Below are 16,722 nucleotides of genomic sequence, written 5' to 3'. Positions count from 1 at the left end.
ACTTTACGAGTGAGCTTATGTTGTCGAAAATGTGGGCACGCGGCGTCTTTACAGTATACTTGCACTGACCGGCAGTTACGCTTGATTGAGAGCGGAGTGAATTTACGAATGAGCTTCGCCTCATGGCGCGTTGCGCTTAAATGTGCATGCGGCGTCTTCAGCGCCGGCAACAGTGTCGATGCGCGTCCCTTCCAGAAATTTTCCTTTGGCGTGAGAAAACGAAGCTTCTAGAAGTTTCGAAGGCGTCCCTTTTTTGTGAGTGCTGGCAGTAAATAATATTTCAAATCGTAAACTTGCTCGGACTTGCCGAGTTTTGTTTGTAAACATCTTTCTCGAGTACCCGCCTCGGTCCGCACGTGCGGATCAGCCTAGGCGCACATAGTGGTCAGCCTTGCTGCACGCGCGGTCAGTCTAGGCGCACACGCGGTACGCCGGACTGCGTATATGACCTTTCTTTTGTTTGAAATTCATGGGACTGCTTCAATCCCGAACAACAATTGTACTACAAAATTCTCAGTTGATAATGTGTGTTGTTGTGATCCTTGATATTCTTTGGTGATTTCCACTTAGTGGTGGCACGCTCGACATGTGGAGGTAGGAGGTCGTAACTCTCCAGATATTCTCGACGTAGTGCGTTTGCTGGTAAATTACTACACCGAGAAGAAATTTCTCTATCTCTTGGTGTAGTGCTACTTCTGGTGTTTTGTGAAGTGTGAGTGTGCAATTGCGTATGGTGCGGAAATCGTGTGTTGTTGTGATCGTGTTAGTAATTACTTGTGAATGCCTTGTGTGTTCTTTGCACTTACTGGTCAAGATTGGAGAAAGAGAGTGTGCTATCAGGATGCGTGAGAATCTTTTAATTCTTGGGATTGGACGGTGTTACGATGCTCCTTCAGTATCATCTCTTTGCAGGTGGGATTGCTGAATGCTTGTACAATTGATAGCGTGTACTCTCTTTGTGGCTTCGATTATAATAGTCTGTTAACGACGCACACGAAACGGAAGGCGTATTCACTCCGTGTCGGCTCTGCTAATAGAGAACGCCTGTACCTTGATGATCCTGGTAAGACACGAGAGCCTATCTCGTGGCGTTGTCACCGAGAGAGAGAGCGCGATGTTCGTGGCATACGCACTTTATATATCTACGCGACAGATTAGGTAGATGACAGCAATGGATAGGTATTGCCATACAGAGACTAGACTAATTTGCAGACGTTCGAGAATATACTCTATAAATTTCGAGAACTGCGGAAAAACAAAACTTTTTAGAGTATAGGAGAATTTCAATGGACGTTGCTATCGGAATATCAAATAAACATTGTAGGACATTTAAAGCCGAATTACTCGAGAATTCTTGGCCTCAAATATTTACAGAAATTTGAGAGCTAGAGAGATTAACAATTCCTTGAACCAACGGTCTAGGAAATTGCTCTAATCCTAAACAGTATTCAAATTGAATCTAGTATACGACATCTTAAAAAACTGAAAAATTAAATTAAAGGTAAAAATGCATAAATATTTTTCAAATAAAATGAGAGATCAAATAAAATTATAAAGGTATAACAACTATTTAATAACATAATCATGTATAACACGTATAAATTTGAAGTACCTTAATGAAAATCTTTAAGAATAAACAAAGCAAAATAAAAATGAAATGAAAACATATACTTCTAAATAAATATCATAAAATATTATCGAGATTAATACATTATTATCGCGTAATGATTTAAAACATGAATGTAAGAAATGAGATTCTAAAGCAAAAATACAACATATTGTTCTGGATTCCGAGGATTTCCAAGGTTTTTGGTTCTCGAAATTCTCGGAAAAAAGTCTTACGATTCTCGAAATTCTCCAAGCCTATTGGCCTTCGAAATTCCTAAAGCGTTATAGTTCTCGGAATTTCTACAATGCTTATCTAGTCTCTACCTAGCAACACCAATCGCATACATTGTTTCCAGCTAACTAGGCTATTGTATGGATATTTAAAGCAATCACGCTTCGAGAAAGAGCACTCTTTCTTTCTTTGTAAGAACTACACACTTCGTGTGATAGGAGGTAGGAGGTTGTAAATTTCCGGATCTTTGTGACGTAGTATGTGGTAGATTACCCTGAGAAGTGAGAGGTTGTACAGCTCTTACCACTTCTTCGAATAGTGCCGCGTGTTGAATTGGGGCACGAATGATTCTCGGTCAATTCTACAGTAGTGGATCAGCAGTGTGTGCGCTGAATGGTGCGTACCTTGAAGTGGCCTTGATCCTTTAAGTATGTTCAGTGACCTGGCACCTGGAGAGACCTTGGGTGGGTGATGGTGGGTATGGCTATTTCAGTTGATGAGATTAGAAACAAAGACTTACCTTCGGACTTAGTTGAGGGAACTTCCCTTTTTTTTCGTCCTACTTCCTTGAGGAGTTCAACATGAGTACTTAAATCTTATGGTTGTCCCTCTTAAATATAGTTCATTGACCATGGTGTCCATTTAGGATCCCTTCCCATTTTGTGTCCAATCGGAGAGCTTGCGACTTCTCGGGCGAGAGCAGCGCCTGTCGTGGCATCGTCCTTCATCAAGAATATCAGTCTCAGTGGCGCGAAGGCCAAGAGAAGCTCCCGATTTCATTGCCTTTGACGCGCCTGTAGCGGCTACATGGCAGACTTGACGACGACGGAGGGGGGATGCATGATTTTGGGTTTGCCGTTGCCAAATTTAACAACTTCGAAAAGGTTCTCATAATCTCGAACAGAGAGTATATAATTCGTTGTATATACCATTGTATATAATACCATCATGACAGAGCCTCTAGTGATGGTGAACTATTCATCATAGGATCAGGTCAAGACTCTTGGCACTGAGTGTATTGATAATCCTTACAAGATCAACAAATGCAACTAGGAACATAGTATTAGACTGACTCTTACCACAGAGTGTATTGATAATCCTTACAAAGATAAAAATTTTAAATACAATTTCCATATCCTATATTAAAACAATAATTGGATTAAAAATTGAAACGTAATCAATATTTAATTATTTCTTTTGAATAAATCGAACATTACGTTTAGTGTATTTCAATTAATATATTTAATTAAAATCCTAATAAGATAGAAAAACTATAGAGTATAGCATTTATATATAATTATTCTATTATAATTTATACAGTATATAATAATTTATATACTGGTATTGGTGTATGTATATTGATTATCGCCATCGCTAGTCTCTAGCTCTCAAGTTTCTATAAACACTTAGGACGAGAATTTTCGTGTACTTGTTATGTTTTGGTTTCAAATGGCCTACAATGTTTATATGGTCTTCGAGTAGTAACGTGGATTGGAATTCTACGGAGGGGGGGGGGGGGGGGGGGGGGGGGGGGGGGGTAAATTATTAAAGTAATCGAAAAATTAGCAGTTCGAGCCAGGAAATAATACTACTTTCGAACAGTGTAATATATTAGTTTTCAAATAGGTGAAAATATATATGTTATACAGAAATACTTTATTAAAAAATATATATATTGGATTTAACACACATCAGTCATATGAAAATATTAATCTAAGTAAACTTAAAAGTATTCAATTAAATATCTTGAGTCAACAACATAATTTTTTCATATTTTTATAATTAGATTGTACCATTTCCTACTTGAATGTAGTTAAGGTCATTTGTTTTTCACCATTAAGATCAAACTTCTAGGTATATCTTATTATTACAAAGCGTAAAAAGTATGATAAACAATTGAATGAATTGAAAATAGGATAAACGATTGAATATAATTACAAAATAAGAATGACTTATCGTTATTAATATATTTTTATAAACAAGATAAATATGTATAATAAAAATATAGAAAATTACAAATTAATATTATTGAATTTATAAGAAATATATTTTCATATGTCTATAATTTACATTTTAAGTATGGTATTTAATTTCATTTGAAGTATATTTAATGTAGTGGAAAAACAATATAAGATTTAAGAAACAATCAAGAAATTGATAATACGTTAACAAAGCATCGAAATCTTTTCAAAATTTAAAAAAACATTAAAAAATAAATTCATTAAATACTACTACTTTGCTGATGGGAATGAATGTTTAAATTTGATCACGTATAAAAAAAAATTTTATTAAAAAAAACGTATACAATGGATTAAATCAATTTTTATTGAAGTAAAACAGTAACAAAAAAGTTTATAATAAAAATAAGAGACCCCCAGAATATAAATAAACGAAAGGATTTATACAAATACAAACACATATATTTGTATAATAATAATATATGTATATTGAATCAAACTTGAATGTCAATTTCATATATTTAAAAAAAATAAAAGCATTCTTTTTTTAAAGTTATATGCATAAAATTAAATCATTTTTATTTGATAATTATTTAATTATTGCTTCAATGTATACATAATAGTGAACATAGAATTCAAACAAATATTTATAATTTATATGTATAATAAGAATATTAACATAGTAAATATATTATATTCAAAATTATGTGTCAAAAACATACATACCATGATTGCAAGTCTAATTGAAGATTCAGTACCTGATGTATCTATGGTAATATCAGGTTGTCCATTAAATAACTTGTGGATATTATTAATGTTTTCATTTTCTTTAAATATATTATCTATAATGTACGTTTGATCTGCTTTCAATTTTTTTGCAATATTTAATCTGTATTCAATTAAGTCTATAATAGAAATGATTCATTTGAATATAAATTTTATTATATGTTTAATAAAATGTTAAAATTTACAAAAATTATGTTGTTGATTATAGATATCGCAGTATAATATAAATTGTTCGATAAAGTTTTATATAACCTAAAGTTTTAAATAGATGTATATTAAAAAAAATTTTAATTTAATTTAAATTTAAGTTTTTATATTTATAATTTTTCTTCACCTTTGTGATTATATTTATTTATAAAGAAAATTCCAATGTACTTTCAAAATTCATATATACAATCACGCTTTTTTTATTTACTTATAAGTGTAATACAAAATCATATTTTAACATATTTTAATTATAAAATTTATAGCTGACTCATAAATAATAATTGTTCTTTCACCTCTTTAAATGTACTTTACCTTCGTTAGGAAATTAATTTACTAAATATTTAACAATATCGTTTGAAATTATTATATTTACTGGATCGAGAGTCACCACATATTATTATTTATTACAAATGATTAATTTTGTTTAGAATTACAACTGTACTATAATGATTCTACGTTGACAATGAGAATCGCTGAGATCTTGCCGTTCCTTGGCTGTTACCACGTGGTGTTAGCATGTACATGTTGAGGTAGAAGGTCGTAAATCTCCGAATCTCCGTGATGCGGTACGCTTGATGGTGGATTACTACACGGAGAAATAGATCGTAAATCTCGGATCACCTCTTAGTATAGTGCCACGCGGTGGTCACCTGATCTCATCCTTAATTTCACATGGTGTATAAGTGTGAAGAAATGACTTGATACGTTGATGTGGCATTGAGTGGGGACTGTTTGCATTGATTCGTGGAAGCAAATACTTGCTGATCTCTTCCTGCAACCTGTTTCGTGCGTTATGGCACTATGCATGAGGTCAGAGTCAATCGATCCTGAGAATTTACCTGCCACCGCTTTGTGCGCTCAGACACTATGCATTAGGTTCAAAGTTAGTCCTTAATAATACTTATTGAACAATCAGATATTTCTCATGATTTTGATGCAGCAAATAACTACATGAATCATTACTATTGCATTCTTTAATAATTATACAATTTTCTTCATATAATTTATTCTATATTGCAAATAATTTAAATAAGCCAATATAAAACACTTAAAATATCGATATATAATAAATATGTTTAAAAATATACAAATTCATATTTTAAAATAAAAATTCATTCCTTACCAGAAATTACAACTAGTTTGGCTTCCATTGCTTTTGCTGCAAGTAGTGTTGCAAGACCGATTGGACCAGCACCTAAGATTAAAACAGATGATCCTATTCCAACATTTGCTCTTTTGCAAGCGTGTACACCAACAGATAATGGTTCAAGAAGAGCTCCTTCTTCAAAAGAAACATTATCTGGTAATCTGAATTGAAAGTATACTTATAAATATCATTCTATATATAAATTGAGCTATCCATTTATATAAGCGAAGATAGAAATTTTAATCGTAGGACAATTGAATATTAAAAATCAAACATAACAATAATTATCAACAAAAGTATTAAACACAACCTGACAGTTAACCAACTGATAAAATTGTAGTTTAAAGATGGAAACAATTTAAACAATAAATAACTCGAAAATGTATCTAATGACACGTTATATTACTTAAAGTATTTTATCATTTAATTAATTAGATAAAATGTTATGTAAAAATCTAATACTTTAAGAACAACTAAATAATAAAAATAAAATATTGATAAAACAAAATCTATAAAAAACGATTCAATGGATGTTAGAATATTATAGACAGAAAGTTTAAAGATAATAATGAAAATAAATATTTAAAAACTGTTTGAAAAAATTATATAAATTTAATTATTTAAGATACATTGAAATAATTAACATGTAAAATTATGTCCACTGTAATTTTATTTTCAATATGCGGTGTTGACACTTAAGTTTTTATCCAGTTTACCACTATTTAAGCACCAAGTAGTACAATATAATTTCAATGTGCGAATTACATTTTTTTTATTTAGTTTTTTTTAATTTAGATATAGTAAAACTTATATAGTTACTTATATAAAAAATATAATAAAATAATAAAATTTTAATGTGGCTTACTGTTAAATAAGAATAAGTACCATAAGTTAAAGAAATTCCAAACTATGCTGTAAATATGTGATAAAAGTATTATATTTGATCGATTTTTATTCATACGAGTGATGAAATTATAAATAGTTTAAATATTCAAATATAAACATAATATATATAAAATCTAGAAAAATGTACTTATTTTATGTACATGTAAATCTATAAAACGTTAATTTTATTTGAAAACACCTTACTTGAAACAAAAATCTGCTGCATGTTTATAATATCTACGAAGACTTCCATGTACTGGCGGTGTAGCACAAAATTTTATATCTTTACATAAATTATAACGACCCCTTTTACAAAATACGCAAATACGACATGGTACTCCAGGTTCAATAGCTACTCTATCGCCAATCTAAAACAAGTAATACTTAAATCATACAGATAAAATATGTAATACATAAAATTATTTTAGACAAATAATACTGATTTTATTGATTTTAATAATATTAATATGAAAATAGGATTTTAAACTATGGAATAAAAACTTTTCAGTAACATAAAAAGTTTAGCTATCTTTTATATTTTATTGAGAATTTACGAATGTTAGATTTATGATTAATTATTTATGGATACTCATGTAGAAAAACAATCATCAGAATCAAGGTAAAAGTATTGATAACTACTCATAATTGATATTTATTACATTATTTTCTTCTTATTGGTATGATACATATGATTATTTTTAATTAAATACCTAATAAATAGATAAACGAAATTCATTTTTTCAAATTTAAAATGCAAAATATATTAAAATAATTACAGACGTTATATATTTACTTAACTATATACACTAATAAGTATATTCAAACGAATATATAAACTTTTTTTATTGAGGAAAGTGTCTCGGATCAGACTAAAAACCTCCTTATGATGGTGGGTGGAGGCTTGCTGACAAGTGGAAAGGGCAATGCAATTATTCAATACTGTTCTTTGTGTTTGTAGTCGTTACTTTTATTAATGTAATAAGTAATGAGTAGTTAATAATCTATTAATTATTATAATGAGTATATGATATAGTGAATATATTAGTGTTTCTTCAGTAGTAGCGGTGACAATGAGTCTGTGCGTGTATTCTTGATGGCCTGAAGCGTGATTCCCCTTCTTCTTGGGTTTAGTCGTCGTGGTGGGGAACTCGTGGCGGTAGGGGAAGCAAGTTAGTGTCGTCTTGGTAGCCGGCGTAGGGTGAGCTGTAGTGAGTGTACGAATTGGTGAGAGAACGTCTGTGTGACGTCACAGCTTGTGTATGTGAGCTCCAAAGTAGTGGTGGTGTTGGTGCACGTTCGTGTACTCGATGCGAGCGTAACTCGCGGTATACAAGTAAAGGTAAGAAATAGCTTCGACGTTATTTACATGCGGGCGTAAATCGCTTGTAAGGTCCTATGCAGAATGAGAGTCGACGTTACTTGCACGTAGTGGCGGGAACTTTTTGATGTGCTAGCAGAGTGGCGATCGCGTGGTGAGGTAATATGCAAGAACGTGAGCCAGCGTTACTTGCATGCAGTCGAGAACTGTGTGATGTGCTAGCAGAGTGCCGATCCTGTCGTGCTGGGTGCTTGTACTAGAAGAATCTCGAACACTAAGATAATTATTTACAATTATAATCTTATTAAAAGTTTCTTGGTTTAAAAAGTCTATTTTAACATCTTTTTCTGAAAGAAAAACATTTTTTTATTATTCTTCTAGAACTAATATTTACTATACATGCTACACTTGTTAATGATAATTACTGCATTATTAATTAATTAATTAAATATTAAATATATTACTTGACTAGTTTTTCATATGTAACTTAATTTCCATATATCGATCGTGTATCGACAGTGATAAACGTATGAATAATTCTAAGAGAGATACTACAAACACATGAAATACAAGAAATTCAAAACTTAAATACATTTTAAGTATTTCTTTAGACAGCAGAATTTAGATAACAATTTTTCACACACAGTATTGCAGAAACATGTATTTTATATTTTTTACATACAAAATTTATTAGTTATTTTTATATCAAATGTTATGTATTTTATTAAAAATTAAAAATATGATGAATTTCTTGATATCAATTTCTTGTTGTATATAAATAACCTCGAGTAGTATCCTCCTTAGTATATATTAATTTTGATATTGAATGTTTCATGCCTTTAGTTTTACGCATTATTATCGTGAAACATATTTTTATTTTTAAATCTATTATATATGATGAGTTAGTATTTATTATGTATAATTAGATAGTAACATAATTATATAGCAAAATTTAAAATACAATTTATAATTTGTATATTCTTCATTTTGATTAGTTAAAATAATATCAATGGCATAAAGTAAAACCGAAAGAATGCATAGAAAACATATTCAGACAACATAACTATAATAGATCATAATATTTAATAATTTAATTTAAGATATTATTTTATTTAATCAGTAATTTATCATAGTTACGTTCTGTTCGAAACTGTCTGATTTCCTGGCACGAACTGCCACAATCTTTCTATAACTTTATAATAATTTAAGAGCTGGTTGAATACAGTGTGCACTTCTTCGTTAAATATGGTTTATTATGGTTTTTTTACAGTTACATTATTGATGTGTTGGATTTATGCGATAGAAAGGTATATTATATCTATGTATATTATAACTATGTTCAATCACTTTTAGAATCACTCTGCACTATGTTTATTACAAATCATTACAAACTAAAATACTAATTTTTCGAATAGTAGATAATACAATATTAAATGATTGATAGAGACCTCTGAAAAATAAGTAATAATCACTGTGTTCGGAATTGAAGTATTTTATCGAGGCCTTGATTTCCCAATTATCCAAAAGCAGAATTCTCGAACGTTCTACAAATCTGCTTAGCCTTTGCACAGCAATGTCGATTGAATTCTCGAATCTTCCAATGTTTGCTTTCGCCGAATTTTCGACTAGTCGAAAGCGTGGATTCTCGATCGTTTCCGGAGGCTGCTTGGGCTCGAACGATTACTTTGCTTTCGCCGAATTCTCGAGTAGCTGAAAACTTAGAATCCCCATAGTTTCTGAAAGCTGCTTGGCCTCGAACGATTACGTTGCTTTTGCGGAATTCTCGACTAGCTGAAAGCTTGTTTCGATCTAGAGTTGGTTGCCGCGCCGATACTTAGGAAAGCGCGCGACAAGACTCCACGTAGTTAACATAAAGCAGTCATTCAGTACGTAGTGTCGGTAATCATAATGTGCACAGTATCAGTTTTTCCTCCACAATCAGTCACTCGTCTTAGCCGATCATCTACGCCCAAGCCACGCAATCATACAAATTTTACACCAAGGAAAAGTTCACGCAATACACGCTCTCTCAGCGCAGACATTGCAAGGAATGCTCGTTCACTCCTCCAGTGCGCACAGACAACAATACGTCAAAGGCTGACTGCCGTTCTAGAAAATAGTCGACTACACAACCCATGGTATCTGATCCTTCTGCACTCGAAGGTATATCATCTGTCTTTATTGAGAATAACTAGCACACAGATACTCTCATACTCCTTTTATAAGTATGGCCGACTCGTCTTGCTAATTACCACTACCACTTTTAAATGCTCACCTGATAAGCATGGTAGACTCTTCTTACTGAAGACAACGTCTTTACAACGTCAGCATAGAACCCATTCCCCTTGACGGAATATACAACATCCGTTGCTGATCCCCATAACACTATCAAAGACATCGTTACCGTCACCAACGGGTCACCATATCATTGTAATAGAATAATTCGCTCTCTCCCACAAGAAGTGAACATAGAACTACAATACTGTAATTGTTAATAAAACAGAATAACCGATGTCTTAAAACGAAAGCACACACTGTACATATGTACAGCCCTTCCACGTCTGTCCTTTCCTAAGCATCGCTACGGCGAGAGATTAATAAACGGAACTATTGAATTCGGCTGTTCGAGCCAGAAACCAAACTTTCGAACACACTTTTTATAATATTTTTCAAAGTTCGTGATCACAATTATTAATTAATATTTAGTAAGATTTTATATTCAAATTTTTTGTCCTATGATTTTGATCAGGAAAAAATATATTTCATAATGATCGGTTTTCTATTGTACCATTTGTAAGTTGGAAGTTATATCTTTAAAATATTTTTTCATCTAATTATAATATTTGAGTAAATAATTAATAAAAAATCTTTAAAAAGAAAATTAGTGTCCAGAAAAATTTGCAATGTTGAACTTTAAAGCCTCTTTAAAGCAATCGCAAGCCTTTCCAATACTAGTGCAGCCATTGCACACACTCTCAGCAGAGACGCTACGGAAAGCCCTTCTTATACTAGGTGCAGCTATTGCACACTAACCAGACACACTATGCAAGGCCTTCCTCATCTTTCCACACTACAAGACAGTTTAGTTCAAGTTACCACCCCGTGGCAGTACACGAAGAAATGTGAAGAGACTTACGACCTCTCACTCTCAATGTAGTATTTCACCACCACTTCAAGCGTACTGAATCAAGAGGATCCAAAGACTTACGACCTCCTACCTCTACTTGCAGTACATGCTGACACCACATGGCAACAACCAAGAATCGGCAAGATCTGACCGATTCTCATCGTCAATGTAGAATCATTATATGTAGGGATAAAATAAATGAAATACCAAGCAAGGAAAGCAGACGTGTCAAATACTGATTTCAAGCGCTACCCCCTCCAGTTACCCTCACTTTTTCTCTCACCATTCCAACTGGTGGTCTTAGTCTAATTCTCAACAAAATGTAATAGAAGTTAATAAAATTATATTATTTATTATTAATTGACAAAGATAGAAGTGTCAGTGAAAACTATTTAAAAATTTTATTTTATAAATCTCATGTAATTTACCTTCAAATTTTGAACAGCACTTCCCAGTTTAATAACAGTTCCAGATGATTCATGACCAATTATCATTGGCTGTTCAACTACGTAATCTCCTATTCTTCCATTCTCCAAATAATGAACATCGGATCCACAAATACCTACGCATGCGATTTTAAGTAATACTTCTGTAAAGTAAAATAAAAATGAATATAGATACTGTATTAGAATAATAAAGTGCATATGTTGAAATAAAATCATATTTTTTAAATATTAATACATTAAAACAAAACAATTCAATGCGAACGATGCCTAATTTGTAAATATAAACGAGATTAGAAATAATAACTAAGCATCTAGTATAATAGTTAATATTTTATTTTGCAATGATCCATGCGTCAAAATGAATTTATACTATGAATTTAGAATTACATTAAATATTTAAAAATATAATTTCAAAGATATTATAAATTTGTTTGCATTTCTTTCTGTTTTTTATTCTTTATTCGATTTATCATAATATTAAAATCGCCATTCGATCAGCAAAATATAAATTAAAACATTTCTCTTTTTCACTAATAAAAGAAAAAAATTAAAAATAAGTATAAAATATATAAATTTAACAAGAAAATATATAACACAAATAAATGACAAAGAAAGCTAAAGGAGAACCCAATGCATAATATATGGAAAAATATATATAAAGTATTTGTCCACAAATGCCTACATTTTTTAAACTGTAAAAAGTTGTTCAATTGCTGTTGCAAATAAACATATGTAAATCCATATATTAATATGTAAATGGATAAAGGAATCTAATCGTATCATGCCATCACAATATATTCTCTCTCTCTCTGTCTTTATTGAAAAATAGTCGAAAATTAACGAACAAATCAAAATAATACTACAATATAGTACTTACCACTTTCATTCGGCTCCTCTATTTCAGTTTGTTCCTAAAAATATAAACATAAATAACATATATAGTTTATTTAAAAAAATATTAATTTATTTATAAATTTTATTTTAAATGTCATAACACACACTCATATATATTTATAAATCAATTGTTTTGTTTTTGTATTACAAATTTTCATCATAGTATGTAAATAAATTTATAATCTAAAAAATAAAAACATAAAAGACAAAATCTAATTCATTTATTCAAATATTTCATTATTAAAAATATCCTTTTTGTACGATAGAAATAACATATCAACTATCGCACAGATGTATAGAAAATACACCTGGTGAAAATAAAAACAAAAAATAAAGAATCCAAATAAAAAACAAGATGTTCACAAATGCATACTTGCATTCTACATATCACTTTTCTAATACGATTCATTAGTTATGAAAGTAATTATTGAATATTACACGAGCATATTAAAACTAATGAAAAAAACATATAAAACATTCATATAATATTTATACATAAAACATAATCTCATTTTTTTAACACTTACAAATTATAAAAATTTAAGCTAAAAAAATTAAAACAAATGTTCATATCAAAATTAAAAAAAAAATTAGTTATAAAGCATTAATAATGAAAGATATTTTAATATTTTCAATTTTGTAAAGGGTCAAAATAGGCCATCATTAAAGCTTAAAAAATATATATCAAATAATTCCGGGAAAAATAATAAAATAGATATATCTATTAATAGATAATATCTACTGTTGTGTTTGATGTTTTGATATTTCATGATTTTTTATACATTATAAAAGCCTACTTTTAAATTAACTTTAAATAACGTTAAATTGTAAAGATAAAAACTAATTTTACTCCGATCTGAAGCACGGATCCTTATAAAAGCACAAGTAAATACAAGATATAAGAGTTTCATATTCAAAATTATATATATTTGGAATTGATAAGTAAAGAAACTTTATAGACAGAATATCTACTTATAAAATAACTGACTAAATTAAATTAATGTGAAATAAAAAATAATAAAATAATAAATAAAAATTATATTAAAATATATATAAGTTTTTTTATAAATAATCAGTGTACAACATAGAATCAAAATATTAGAAATTATAATAATACAAACTTTGAAATAATGAATGAATATATTAAAAAATAGTTTTGCATTAAATCGTACATATAATTGATACATTATATTATAAATGATGTATTTTTTTTGTTGTTCTTTAAAGAAAAATTTTAGTGTATTAAATTCCAAACATTAATACATGTATAATGATATTATATATTATTTTAATCGAATCAAATATATAAAATCATATTATGAAAAGTAAGCAATAATTACGAATAAAACAAACATTATTATAATAATAAATATAAATTTAAAATGGATTATTATATCCGAATATTAGTAACTATGGTCTTAAAAATATTCGATTATAAATTTGGGTATAATTTAATCTTCTTTTTATTTTTAACTGTATAATTTTATGAAACTCAAAATTTTCTTATACGAGCGTTAATGCATGTAAATACGTAACTCTAAACGAGAAAAATGAAAGATACCAGAGATCAATCACGTGTTAATATTATTTATACAAATTTATTACTGAATCCTATTTTTCTCGTATCTTCTTACTTTTCATTAGTCTCTACCATTTATTACGCTTATGCTGCCGTTATTTCAAATTTGATTGTATTCAAGAAATATAGAAAAAATAAAGCGTTTAATATTCATATTAATAAATATGAGTCTCTTTGTGTTAGTGTATACGAAATAATAAAAACAATTAATTAAATTATACAGTATCGACTCCAAACAACCTTCATATTTAGAGCTAAAATTATTTCAAAATATATATTATAATCGCAATATATGAAATAATATATAATTATGTAGTTATTTAATATAAATATACGATAATAATAAGAACATTTTTAAATATAATTATAGAAATAAAAAATATCAAATCGTAAAAATATTTTTACATAAATGCAAATGCAAAAAATTATAAATTGAATATGTGAAAAGATTCCGAAGGATTATCGATAATATTATCCATGTAACTCCAATATTCTGATGAATTTTTTAAAAACGCTTCTAAAACAACTTAAAATATAAACTATTTTAATTAAAAATTATAATATATCAGCGAATGCTCAATATTGTCTTGAAATTATCTGAATAAACAATATTGGATCAACAATCGTTATCATAGTGTAGTTTAAGCGATAAAACTATCCATCAATGTAAAAATAGAAAACAAGAACAAACATTCAACGTGAATAACTAAAAAAGAAGACAAAATATAAAAAATGAATATTTAATGAAAAAGAAAAAATTAAAAATAAATCATATACAAATTACAAATACTGTAACCGATTTATAATCAACGACATTGAGAAATAACGTATGAAAACCTTAAATGGAAATTATCAAATGTAAATAATACTTTATATTTGTTCGTAATTATAAAACTATCTTTAACTATAGTAGTAATAAAATTTAAGTAATTATTATTTATATAAAATTATTTTATATTATAATAATTTTGTATCCTAGACTAAGCTAAAAATTAAGAAAAAGTATATAAATTATTGAATGGAAAAATGAATTCTGATAGATCTTTAAAATTTCATGACAAATAATTAATATTCAAAATTTATAATTTAATTAAACACGAAAAATTTTTAATAGTTAGCTTTTAAATATATTTAAATTTTAATATTTTACATTGTAATAAAAATTTGGTTTCGATAGATATTAAAAATATTGATAAAAACTTAGTCTGTTAATTTCTACTAAATCAAATAAACGGTTAAACATACCACATATAATAAACAATAAAAAAACAATTGATAATATAAAGCATACTATTTTACTTAAATCATTATTAGAACATTTTACATGATTAATATTTTTTCATTTCATTTCATTAAATAAAATTATGTTTAAAAAGAAAGTTTATAAATTTAAATAATAAGAATAATAATTATATTTTATATAGATATTCTTTTTATTTGAAATATATCAACTTTATATATGATTAATAATATATACTTATTAAAAGTACCCTTTAAAAATGCGATACTTACTAGACGTAAATCATTGATTCCATAAAGAATAGCTGTAAGATTATCTGTAGACATATTGCAAAATTAGGAACCTTGATATACTTTATATGAAGTAAACTGAAAACAAGTAATTTTTCTGCAAAGAAACTCAATTTGGAATACTATAGCCAAGCTTCATTTTCTTATCGGTTACGTAAAATGATAAATGTTAAAAGTGATAACACATTACATTGAAAAGCAATTATATATCTTTTTCGTAAAGTTATACATAAATTTTTCTTACAAATATAAAAATTAAAATATTTTGCGTACTCTATATAAATAAATATTTAATTGTAGAATTATTTGAAGTAATTATATTTGAAACGAAATAATGCATAAAATTTAAATGATTGTATTTTTTAATTTTACAAAAATATCATTCAAATGGTTTTTAAATCATTTAAGTGTTTATATCCGTAAAACATTATATTCTATAATTATTCTTCTATAATTATTTCTAGGCAAGATTTGAACTTATTTCTATATACTTTTTAAATTAAACAATACCTATTAGTGAAAATTATTTTTGTTTTCTACAAGATCTTATTACTTATTTTTTATAATTTTATAACATATAATACAAATTTGGTAAATTATATTATATATTGAAAACTTCAATATTTTTAATGTATATAAGCCGTGTTCAATTTAAAGTTTTAATTCAATTTATACGTAATTAATTATTCTCAGTTTTATATATTTTTTATTTTTCGTATATTTATTATTATATCTAAAAAAAGTTAATATTTTCACTTTATTTTAATCGTTTAATAATTTAAGTTACAAACCATTTCAGATTTAAATGCAGTACATTTAGAAACTTGTATAAGATTTTATTTATTATTCCACAATTAAATTTAAAAATAGAATTATTTTATTCATATATAACTAATACATTTTAGTTGATATATTTATTCATTTAAACAAATTTAACATATTTTTTGTTTACATCAAGCATTATATATAAAAGTTTGAAGATAAATTATTATTATATCTATGATT

At 28.2% G+C, this 16,722-nt stretch overlaps 1 protein-coding gene across 1 annotated transcript in view; it reads right to left on the bottom strand.

The window, feature by feature from the left end:
* Positions 1 to 15,876, bottom strand: part of LOC105365848 (sorbitol dehydrogenase) — a 23,902-nt gene extending 8,026 nt beyond the window's left edge. The window contains exons 1-6 of the mRNA XM_011504106.1: positions 15,700 to 15,876; positions 12,592 to 12,625; positions 11,697 to 11,857; positions 7,028 to 7,191; positions 5,915 to 6,099; positions 4,525 to 4,703 (exon numbers count right to left, since the gene is read on the bottom strand). Of these exons, the coding sequence (XP_011502408.1) occupies positions 4,525 to 4,703; positions 5,915 to 6,099; positions 7,028 to 7,191; positions 11,697 to 11,857; positions 12,592 to 12,625; positions 15,700 to 15,753 (777 nt within the window). The 5' untranslated portion in view covers positions 15,754 to 15,876. The remainder of the gene's footprint in view (positions 1 to 4,524; positions 4,704 to 5,914; positions 6,100 to 7,027; positions 7,192 to 11,696; positions 11,858 to 12,591; positions 12,626 to 15,699) is intronic.
* Positions 15,877 to 16,722: the final 846 nt, after the last annotated feature.

The sequence above is a fragment of the Ceratosolen solmsi genome, unplaced genomic scaffold, assembly GCF_000503995.2.
Source record: "Ceratosolen solmsi marchali unplaced genomic scaffold, CerSol_1.0 scaffold26, whole genome shotgun sequence".
NCBI lineage: Eukaryota > Metazoa > Arthropoda > Insecta > Hymenoptera > Agaonidae > Ceratosolen > Ceratosolen solmsi.
This window is presented reverse-complemented; position numbering and strand designations above follow the sequence as displayed.